The sequence below is a fragment of the Diplotaxodon limnothrissa genome, linkage group LG13 (genome assembly GCF_057381915.1).
Source record: "Diplotaxodon limnothrissa isolate DT_005_m linkage group LG13, D_limnothrissa_male_GT1.1, whole genome shotgun sequence".
Classification (NCBI taxonomy): Eukaryota; Metazoa; Chordata; class Actinopteri; order Cichliformes; family Cichlidae; genus Diplotaxodon; species Diplotaxodon limnothrissa.
In genome coordinates this window covers 33,431,274-33,442,805 of record NC_140608.1, presented here as the reverse complement: position 1 = coordinate 33,442,805, position 11,532 = coordinate 33,431,274, and the positions used below count along the sequence as shown (strand labels likewise).

At 45.0% G+C, this 11,532-nt stretch overlaps 1 protein-coding gene across 1 annotated transcript; it reads left to right on the top strand.

Annotated features, from left to right (window-relative positions):
- The first annotated feature begins 325 nt into the window (after positions 1-325).
- Positions 326-9,026, top strand: LOC146620577 (uncharacterized). Its single transcript, XM_085369649.1, has 6 exons — positions 326-722; positions 990-1,099; positions 1,991-2,114; positions 3,576-3,701; positions 7,554-8,007; positions 8,111-9,026. The coding sequence occupies exons 1-6, from the start codon at positions 390-392 to the stop codon at positions 8,572-8,574; spliced, it is 1,611 nt and encodes a 536-aa protein (XP_085225775.1). The 5' UTR covers positions 326-389; the 3' UTR covers positions 8,575-9,026.
- The last annotated feature ends 2,506 nt before the right edge of the window (positions 9,027-11,532 follow it).

The following is an 11,532-nucleotide window of genomic DNA, read 5'->3' as shown; positions in this document are numbered from 1 at the left end:
CACATCCGGGTGATTATTTTCAAAATAAAACAGCCTTTCTTGAGATTTGGGAAACATCAGAACACACCGGTACGTTTTGCGATGTAGTTTGAAAAGCTCGAAATATGAATTTGTCATAAAGAAAATGAGTTGACCGTTACTTCAGCACTCCCGACACCGAACACGTCCTTGTATCAGTGAGAAGCAGCAGTCCAAACCGCGTGGTTCCTGGCCCCGGGGAAGCTGTAGTGTGAGACAGTAGTCGGCGGGCACGGTGGCTCCCAGTCTGCCGCTCTGTGCCGCACACGGCGTGAGGAGGAGCCTCTGTCGCTTTCACTTCCTCGTCGTGCTGTCGGACTGCCACACTTCCTCGTTAGTCCGAGGTGGTGGGGCTCGTCGCTGTGGCGGTCATGAAGGACGGTACCGGAGCAGGAGGGCCGGCTCCTTCCCGCGGGGACGTGTACGCGGACTATGTCAAGTGTTACCTGGAGGAGCGGGCAGAGGTCGGGCCGTGCCGCGACCCCCAGCTGCAGAAGAGGGCGGCTCAGTATCTACTGAGCGAGGCGGAGACCGGCGGGACTTTCACAATGTTCCCCTTTTACCAGGCTGTGACTGAGCGCTGTGAGGCTCAGAGCGACTTCAGGAAACACCTGTCCGCCTTCATCAGAGCCTCAGAAGTGCTGGAAACTCTGTGCGTCAACCTGTTCCTGCAGCCATGGAAGAAGGAAATCAGGACACTAAAGGTCAGAAGACGCGCCGCGTTTCCCGCACAGCGGCTCTGTACAGGAGTACACTTGATACTCGTTTGACATGTTACACTGTGACTGCAGATGTCATTCAGCTGAACCACACCGTGTCACAACATCTGCTTGTGTAGCAGTGAGTGGACACACAACAGCCCAGTGACGCTTATCTTTTTTCTGCTCACAGCTGTGTCAGGCCAAACGGAAGTGATCACTGAGCCTGTGTACTAACAGATGAACCGTGTTTGTGTTTTCTTTCTCTTTCAGACATTTACGGCTCCATTTGTTTACTGTCTTGAGCCAGTTTTCAGCAATTCCACCATACAGTCTGTCCTGGCCTCCATTGGTTATGTGCCTCATACAGACCCCAAACAATGGTAAGAACCAGCGCAAGAGTGACGCACCAACTGTAGACATTAATCCACAAGGTCGCAGCCTTGCACAGCTCTTTGTCAGGACAAACGTAGACTCCTTAGGGTGGCTGTGACTCAGGAGGTAGAGCGGGTTAAATGGACGCGATCCCAAAGCTGTGTGTGTGTGAATATTCCACTGGTGCTCAGGTCTGAATGTGTGACCGAGTGAGGCTTGTAGTAGAGAGCAGTTTGAGTGCTCAGAATAGAAAAGTCCAGCTCATTTACCACTTTAATTCCACACGTGGACACGTAACAAGCGACACCTGGTGACACAACGTGTATACAAAGCTTTCCAAAAATTCCCCAAGAATGTTTTCATGTGTCAAGACACTCAGCTTGTTCATATATCATATGTGTCCCTCTCAGAATAAATGACTCCAAAACACAGCAGGCAGCTGGAGACAGTCTGATTTTTTTCTTTTTAATATATTTTTATATGACAGCTGGGATAGGCTCCAGCGCCCCGCGACCCTGAAAAGGATGAGCGGAAGCGAATGGATGGATATTTTTTTATAAATATATTTTATTTTATTGACCTCCAGCACACGCCTTGGTCAGCCGAGGTTCTTTGACTTGACTTTCATAGGATCACTTTTCTTACAAAGGTTCCTGAGACCAAGTAAAAACCCGAGTTCAGATTTTACACACTATCTGTACCTAAGTGCTTTCTATCTAAGATTTGCACTGTGATGGATGCATCAGAGCCCAACCTGCAGTATCTTGCCCAAGAATAATTGGCAGACAGGTATCAACCTTGCGATTAGCAGACTCTACCCGCACAGCTGCAGCCACCTCAGTCGTCTGTGGTTCTGCTCTCCTCATCACTTTGTCTCTGTTCTGTTTGATGCATTTCAGTGAGTACAGGCTCAGTGAGGATGTTAATGCAGACAAAGCCATGCTCGTTGGTTTTGAGCTGCTCTTGGCCAGAGTGGAATGTAACCACTTCCTGGAACTTCAGGAGGATCAGCTGAGACCACAGGTATGACCATGTTTCATGTTAGTAATCGTCTCATCAGTTACGTTACAGTATATCACATCGATTGTTTTTTAAGCCACTGTGGTAAGTTAGTAGGGCTGAGCAGCTGTACTCAGCTTGTAGAGTAGATAATCGAACCTGTCTCCTCCAGTCCACCTGCTGAAACATCCTCGGGCAAGATACTGAAGTTCAAGTTGTGCACAGACTCACAGAGACTATAATAAATCCCTGATGTGAGCACTGTCTCTGCGCTTACACTGATGGCTCATTGATTATAAAAGCACTTGTTAAAAAGAAAAATAACTAACATCTAACTAAGATTTCAACGTTTGTAAACACATGAATTCTGTGAACAGGGGTGTCCGTCAGCTGGTTCAGCTGCAGCAGGAAGGCGGAGTCAGGGAGAAACTCCGAATTTGTTAAAGAAAACCTGCCGGCCAGCAGGTTGAGTACCACAGTAACTGATGCAGAGTTGAGCTTAACTCTTTGTCTCTTCCTCATCTCACAGTTAGCAAACTCTCACTGAGAGTGAAACCTGGTTCCTGGACCCTGCTCCTCTGATCATTCCCCATAAATTATCCCCTTTTTTATTTCCTCCCTTTTTGAAGCTGTGAGTTTAAACGGTGGAACCTTGGAGCCGTGGCATATTCAGTGTGTCACCATGAAATACTAAATGACTGTAACTTTTCATGGTTGCTCAGCTTTGGCACATTTCCATTCTAATATTCAGCAGTGTGAGGAGGAAGTGTCATGTTTTATACTTTGCTCTGAATAAAGTCATGAATCCCAGAATAACAACTGCTGAAAACGGCTCCATGCTGCCAAATACAACCCAATTGTGAAAAGGTTGTGTAGCTGTGTGGAATATAGATGAAACCAGAATCCAGTGATTTGCAAACCTCATAAAGCCAGATTTTATTATTAATAGAACATAGAAACATATAAAGAGAAAATATGAGCCCATTCTGAATTGAATGTGTGCAGAATTCCCCAATGTTGCTGCCTTGCTGCATCTGACCCCTGCTCACCTTAAACAATTCAGGATCTCCTGGGAATTAATACAGAATTCCTACACTAAGTGGCTCTAAAAGAAAAGTAAGCAAAGAAATAATGTAGAGACAAAATCAGAGAAAGGAAAAACAAAGTATACAAAAAATACATTAATTTTTATTATTATTATTATTGTTGAAGCATTATTCAATTCAGTTAAATCAGATTTTTACTCAAACACAGCAGCAAAGTGCTTTGTGCTGTGAGGTAACGAGCATGCAATCAGTACGAGAGGGGGGCAGAATAGAAATCAGTAAAGCATCATGGGAAATCCCTCAGCACAGATCAGGCTGCAGCCTGACACAGGAGTGGCTGTTGGGAGAGGATGTGCAGGTGACACAGACGGCAGGTCAGAGGTCACGCTAGATGGGTTTGGTTTGACCGCCACGTGACGGTGATTGTCTTACTTTACAGGAGTGGCTCGATGTTCTTCAGAGACGAGAGCGAGCTGTGAAACTGACTGAATGCACGCAAAACAGGACGGCAACGGAACAAACGGAGGACGAGGAGGAAAAGAAGACGGAGGAGGATAAAAAAGAGGTAGCTGCTGCTTCCTGAAACCTGCAGCTTTTCCCAGAGTGCTTTACAGAGACCGACTGAAGACACACGATACTGTGTGCATTCATTAAAACAAGTCCCAACAGTTTAAAATAAGCACCCACACGATATTTGATATAAGAGTGACTGACAAAGCTTAATAACTAAACTACATTAGAATCAGCTCAGTTTGCTGTTTATGAATGAAGCTTGCTGAGGGTGCCGGGTGTTACTGTTTGTGCTGGGACACATTCATGCACATCACAGCCAAGCATTTAAATAAGTAGGGTCTCAGTATTAGGCTTCTCCCAGCGTTCAGCACACGCACCGACCCTTCTCTGGTGGTTTTCATGATACTGGCAAGTAAAAATAGCCGAATGTGTGTCTGACAAACATTAACTGGAGCTAAAGTTGAGTTTCTTGCTTCCACCTGTTTGACTTTATTGAATATCTGCAGCTCCACAGGATCGAAGTGTGGAAAAGCTACTTGTAATGGCAGCGACCTCAATAGCTATTCCTTCTTGCCAACAGAAAGGCTATCTTCAGCAGCTGATGGTAAATCGCAGTCTGCCTGTCTCAGGCCGAGGCAGCGTCCTGTGTGTAACATGCTAGATCCACGCAGTTACACACAGCCATCCTCAGGTCGAGCTCTAAGCGCCATCGCGTTTCTACATTTTGTGTTTTTCTGCTCAACTCCAGCAGCACTGCAGTCGTGTGTCAGTGTTCATGCTGTGGACACCTTAGACTAGAAGCCACACCCAACTATCCCCCCACACCTGCATCACAGTACTGGCACATTTCAAACCACAAACACGTACCGCACACAGCTCTGAACCAGGAGCCTTTAGTTGTGACACATCAGTGCTAATCACTGCTCCACTGTGCTCCCCATGTCTGCTGCCCCTTCAGCCCTCTTATTAAACCTGACCTTACTCTGGAAACCCTCTGGCAGTGCAATGTGGTGTTCCAGCACGGCAAGGCAACTCGGATAGTTCCTTTAAAGACTCGTTCTTTAGCCTGAGATAAAACTGAATCTGTTTTCATCAGTAAACTCAGCAGCATTATTTATGTTACATGAATACAACATGTCGAAGCTGGAACACAGCTGGGAAACAGCTGGACTGATGTCTAACACATGAAGAAAGAACACTGGACCACCATACTGCTGTGGTATGTAGAGCAATAGGTTTAGAGGCCTCTACAAATACCATAGTTTTCAGACCAGAAGGCGCATGGATTATAAGGCACGCTGCCGATGAACGGGTCTGTTTTCATACATAAGGCGAAACAAAATCAGAGAAGTCAAACATTACTCAACTCATTCTTCTTGCTTCCTCCACTTCTGTGCCATTGATTCATTAATGCTGAATCCTGTGGCAGCTGCTCTATTCCCATGTTGTTGCAGTATAGTAATGACTAACCTCGTATTGTGGATGGATTATCTCAGTTGTTCTCCTGACTGAAGTTTGGTCCGTGTACAGCATCCTGCCATGCGATTGCATTTGTCTCTAACCATCAGGAGCCTTCACGTTAACTTTTATCGAGTGGAAAAAGGTTAGCGTTCATCCTGCAGCTTCACTGTTTATGTTATGCTAACATAGCTGTGTTGCTAGCGATCCCATAGCACATCATTATATACCAGCTAGCCCAACTTCAGTCAGGGGCGTAATTTCCAGGGGGGTTAGGTTGGTTATGACCCCCCCCCCCAATAATCAGACCCAACCAATATAACCCCCCAATAAAATTATGAATTATCTTGCATAAATAGGCTGTTGATTTTCTTTACTCATTTCAGGTATTACCAGGAAAATAGTTGCATGTTTAATCATTTAGGACAACTCTGTTAAATGTAATAAATCCTGTTTTCATGGACGCCTGGATGTTAACTTAATTGTTACACCTGGTAAAGCAGCAACGCTGATCGTTTTATTAAAGGTGAAAGAATTTAGACAGTTTTCAATGCTCAGTGTTCGTTTGACTTTGGGACCTGAAGTAGACGGAGTTTAGGACCCAGATTACTCCGCAAGGCTCCTGACCAGTGTTGGTCAAGTTACTTGAAAAAAGTAATCAGTAACTAATTACTGATTACTTCCCCCCAAAAGTAATCCCGTTACTTTACTGATTACTTATTTTCAAAAGTAATTAATTACTTAGTTACTTTTTAAAAACAGGATTTACAACCTGAACAGGTGATAAAGCGATAGATCTTTCAGCCCAATTCTACTTTTTCTGCATAATCCATCATACAAATGTAATCAAATGGAAAAGTCTCTTTTTAAAACTTGTTTTATCAGTTTTAATCTTTTAACTTTATGCATCAAGCAAAGATTTAATTATATGCAACACTCTCTGACTGGAAGAAATTAGTTTAACATTTAAACCTATTTTCTGCACATTCCAGCTCATAAAATAAAATATTTTGTGTGTTTACACTCAGTCTTTCAAATAGATGCAAGTAAAACACAGCAGACAATAAATAAAGTCAAAGACTCAGCGGTCCTGTTGCTCTATTTTCACCTGTAAAGCAGGAGTGGGGTAGGCGGAGGTTTACCCTGGTGCAGGTGTGCCGCGGTCAGTGGAAGAATCCGCGAGTTTCTCTGTGAGTTTCCCATTACGTCGTAGCTACTCGGTGCTTGTTTGGAAGTTTAGGGTTTTTTTTCGCTGTAAAAAGAAGTTTTCTTCCCACGCACAGCGGACACTAATGTTTTTGTCACTTTTTATGGAATCAAACTCAAAGTAAGGTCAGTACTTCCACGCTTTAAACGCTGCACGCTCATACTCTCTCTGCACTCGATATATGATCCACTGTTGATCTGCACACAGCTGTTGTCACCAACGGCGCACTCGCTTACATCACTGTCATGAGACGTTCTCACAGAAAAATCACGGTTTTAGTAACGCAGTAACGCAGCGTTCCTACGGGAAAGTAACGGTAATCTAATTACCGTTTTTGCAATAGTAATCCCTTACTTTACTCGTTACTTGAAAAAAGTAATCAGATTACAGTAACTGCCCATCTCTGCTCCTGACTACAGTAGTCGTAATGCTGCGACAGTCCATCAAGCAGTGCGGCTTCGTAGCTTAGCAAAGTTGACTAAGATCTTTTTGACAGATTGCTGAGCGCTGTGTAGCAGATAACATCGGTTCGAGGTCAGTAAGCACAACCAGGATTCATACATAAGGCCGATGTTGATTTTAAGTGCGCCTTATAGTGCAGAAAATACTGTAAGCCTAAAATAAGGAAGCCTGTATGTAAGATATTTCAGTGGCATGAACAATTTTTTCTTTTAAAATGCCAATCACATGTTATATTAAAAAAACAGACGCTTTTTAAAATAATGGCTCCATGTGATATCTATATCAACTAAGCTTTTAGCTATCAACCGTGTTGAACACGTGAAGGGGGAGCCTTTAACCCAGATAAGAAAGCAGCGTGTAGTGATGAGGAAGAAACAGACCTGGGGAAAAGGCAGGAAAAACCAAAAAGACAACCGTAAGATCGATGGTTTAAGTCCGCTTTCATATTTTTGGAAAATGAACAGATGCAATGGGCCATCTGCAGTGAAGAGAGGAGTGAGTATCTCAGACACAAGCAGCACAGCGAATGTGTGGGAATGAAAGCACAAAGTTGTTTAAAATGCTTTGAGTGCTCAGCTAGAGCAGAAAGGCGTTTACCAGTCCGTTTAGCTGAAGCTCCTCAGCCCTGAAGGCGCTTCAGACATCTTGCTGACAGTCAGAAGAGCATAAACGAAAGTGTGGTGAACGTTAAGAGGCCAGCCTGTGAGCTAAATGTTATTTATACTGTAAGGTAAAACTACAATGATACAATACTAAATCACCTGTTCTGTTTGCCAGGTACTGTACTTGGACACCAGGCTTGTAACAACCCCCCAGCCTAAGCCTCAGCATTACCACCTCTGCAGTGTAGACCCGTCTATTATGGAGATGCAGAGGACCTACCCTGACCTGGCCATCAGGGGCCGGCCCCTGCTTCCAGACAAGCCCCACAAAGTCTGCAGCAGCACTAAAGCTGTGAGTGCCGCTGACCTGCCCAAGACAGACTGCAGCGAGAATCCCTGCACTGCTGTTGCACCTGTGCTCACTACCAACGACGACAGCAAAGCTCAGCAAAGTTTGGACGGCAGTCGGAGAGGCAGGAACAGTGGAGGGGCAAGCGCTCCAGGGGACACCGGCAGCGACACCCACAGAAGCAGAGTGGATGATGAGCTCAGTGGCCCCAAGGCCATTTCCCTCCACATCACACTCAGAGCAGGAGCCACAGCACAGCCTCCAACACAGCACGACACTGGTAACACACACTCACACACTCAGAATACAACAAAATTTGTCATTTGCTCCAAGGGTGCCCTAACAGCCTCCAGCACTTAACTGACACACGCTGATTTTCACAGGGACACAAGACGAGAGTCCGGTCAAGTCAGAGCTTTCCTCTCTCAGCTCCGTGGATGAGGAGGAGCAGGAGCTGAGAGGGTTGGTGGAGTGGATGGGACAAGTGCAGGAAAATGAACATGAGACAACAAGAAAAGAGGGGGACAACACAAACCAAGACAGGAGGAAACAAATAAGAAAAGCAAACACAGAAACAAAGAAGAGAAGCCTCAGGAAGCCAGTGGTGGGAAAAGCTTCAGCGCTGAGTCATGACGACGGCACACACACGAGCCCGCAACAGTGTGACGCGACAGTGACGAACCAGCAGCCCGCCGAGTGTCAGCCCTCGCCTCCAGCCGACAGTACGGCAGACACCCAGAGGCAGCGGGAAGGAGATCCAGGCGGTTCTGGAGACGAGGACGCTGGCCCAGCAGAGGAGGAGCAGGTGGCGCAGAGCTTTGTTATAGTGGAACAATGCAGAGACTGAAGAGCAGGTGCAAACAAGCTGAGCCGAGGTGTAAGTGTGCTGTGGGAGTGTGAGTGTTCTTCCTTCTCTCACTTTGACCCTGTTCTGCTGTCCAGCTGCAGAGCGCCACACAGATCCAGTCACGTTCATTTGTCAAGATGACGCTTTCATAGTTTCAGTGTATTTGGGCAGCTTTATGCTGGATGCCCTTCCTGACACAACCTCCAAGGCAGTTTTGTCTTCAGCTGGAATTGAACCTGCGACATTTTGATTTGCAAGGGAACGTGTTAACCGCTAAATCATCGGAGGCACTCTGAAGAGCAAAACGTGCGTTACTGCTAGGTGGTTGAGCTAATTAACCAGTATGTTGTGCTATTTACAGCAGCCTCATAATTTGACCCCTCCTCACGAACGGCAGCTTTCTGTCTCTTTCCAACGATGGAAGTATGTTTACAATGATCAAAGATCTTCTTTCCTGCAGATAAAGCACAGATAGTCTTATCATCATTTTTTTATAAAATGTTAAATTGTGATTGTTGTGCCTAAATGACCAAAATCAAAGCTGTATACCTTTGGTATATTATTAAAGCCATATAATGTAATGTAAACTTCTTGAATGCATCAATAAATAATCATGTTTTATTTAAAATAAATGAATAAATTAAAAGAAAATGAAGAGAGCTCATGAGTGGGACCCATTTTCGGCTCTGGTTGTGACCAGCATGCAGCATTTCCTGTATATGTATTTGTGCTGTTGTTTGTGAAAGCAGACTCATTCACCGCTGTCAGACTAATGCAGAGGTAGATGCATTGCATGTAGATGCTGTTTGTGTGTGAAGGTCCTCAGTCAGTCGCAGCATCAGTGCAGCCAGGAATGCCCAGACCTCTACATCGGAGAGACCAAACAGCCACTTCACAAGCGCATGGCACAACACAGAAGAGCCACCTCCACAGGACAAGACTCAGCAGTCCATCTGCATCTTAAGGATAAAGGACACTCTTTCGAGGATGCCAATGTTCACATTTTGGACAGAGAGGACAGATGGTTTGAAAGAGGAGTGAAAGAAGCATCTATGTCCACTGTGAGCGACCATCTTTGAACAGAGGCGGGGCTTACGACACCAACTCTCTGCCATCTATAATCCAGATCCTTCCCAGACGCCTTAACGCCCACTCACATCCTGGGCCCTCTGACCTCAGGAAATCACATGATCGGGTGGGGCCAGGTTTCACAATGAGCTCACCCGAAACTCTGGCTGATTGTGACCCACACCCAGTTTCACACCTTGGCTTGTGTGATTAGACCCTTTGTAAAGCTCAGACATGTATATGCTACCTAAACTAAACTTAATTAAGTAATAAATACATTAACTAGTTGTTAGTGTCACTCTGGGATCTAATCATAGAGATGCTGCACAAATGGAAGTAAGCAGTCCTACATATCTGTTTAATATGTGCACTGGAGGTCCAAAATGACTCAGGCTCCTAACAGGAATATGTGACTTCACTATTACAAAGTTGTGACCCAGTATTTTCCTGAAACTGAACATACAACTGAGAAAAATCCTGAATCAGGAGCTGCATCGTTCCCAAGGGCAGCGATGGTGGTAAACTGTAAAGCATATGTTCACACAGGCTTTGATTAAAACTTGCTGTTGTTCACCCTCAGCATCGCAGGTTCATTGATGGAAACATCTGTACATTCGTTGACTGGTGAAAGTTCTTCATTGTGTTTGGTTTGTTCGGCAGCATCAGGAAAGCTGATGTTCACTGTTCAAAAACGAACTGTTGTGAACAGAGTTGCTTATAGATCTTTTTAAAAAGTGGCGATGAATAGATTAGTCTGCTGGTGTTCCTTTAGCTGTGTTGCCTCATTTACTAAAGACCTGTCTGGACTACGTTCACAAATACTGCTCAGCCACAGTTAAACATGTCTGCTTGAAGAATGAAGCAGAGCTTTTACATTTGAAGACACATTTTTGAAAGTTGTTTTGATGCAAGCATGCATGAGCTTAAGGCTCATCTGCAGAACTGCTCCAGTATCCTAGAGTTAGGCAGGAAAAACTGCAAATGATGCAAAACAGTGCAGCTAATAAATGTAAATATTTTTTTTCTCTTCTGCCAGTTTTTTGTTATTACCTTTTTGCATGACAGCAACATAATTTTATTTTATTTATTTTTTATTTTTTTATTTTTTCTGCCTGTCCCGTTTGGCTCTTTTGCATCAGAATTGTTGTCTAAAGGCAAAGAAAGATGCCCAACGGATTTACTTTACCAAATTGACCATCCCAGCCTTGCCGTAATGGTCCATTTGATTCACCTTTTATTGTTTATTTTATTTTCACTTACTGAATACGGGACAGACTGGACTGGGGGAAAGAAGGGGAGAAAGAAAGAGGGAAAGAGAAACAGCTGAGAAGAGGGACGGGGGAGAAGGGCAAAAGACAAAAACCAACAGAATGGGCAGAGAAGAAAAAAATGCATATATCAATCACCTGGATCACCTGCTGAGAAAGAAAAAAGAGAACAAGCAGAAGAGAACAAGAGTAATAGAATAAACAACATCACGATGATATATGGGAATATGACAGTAAATACTAAATATTAAACATTATTATACAGGCACACACAGACACAAACATCCATTCCCACCCTCATGCTCTCATATGCACTTACTCCACACTCAACCAACGTGGAGACAGACATAAAGAGACGCTGTACACACGATCACACTCCCCAAGCGTACTCTACAAACCGGGTCTAGGTACCCTTGCCCCTGGAGGGGGGAACTGCACCCAGACCCAGGTGGTGTTACCCTTTTCCCTGCGGTGGGGGGAGGCAGACCGCCCCGACTCCGCAGCAGCAGGGAGGCCCCACACTCCAGACCTCAGTCGGACGGCCAACTCCTCCTCCTAGCCCCCCCGCTCCAGCAGGCCGCAGAGAATGGGGGTGAGAGAAGACTCCAAACCTCCCTCCACC

What these genes read in the sequence shown, in the direction of transcription:
- LOC146620577 (XM_085369649.1), top strand. Translation starts at nt 390, where the DNA reads ATGAAGGACGGTACCGGAGCAGGAGGGCCGGCTCCTTCCCGCGGGGAC. An exon ending in CATACAGACCCCAAACAATG is followed by an intron (nt 1,100 to 1,990) that starts GTAAGAACCAGC and finishes GATGCATTTCAG; the next exon opens with TGAGTACAGGCTCAGTGAGG. An exon ending in TCCAACACAGCACGACACTG is followed by an intron (nt 8,008 to 8,110) that starts GTAACACACACT and finishes TGATTTTCACAG; the next exon opens with GGACACAAGACGAGAGTCCG.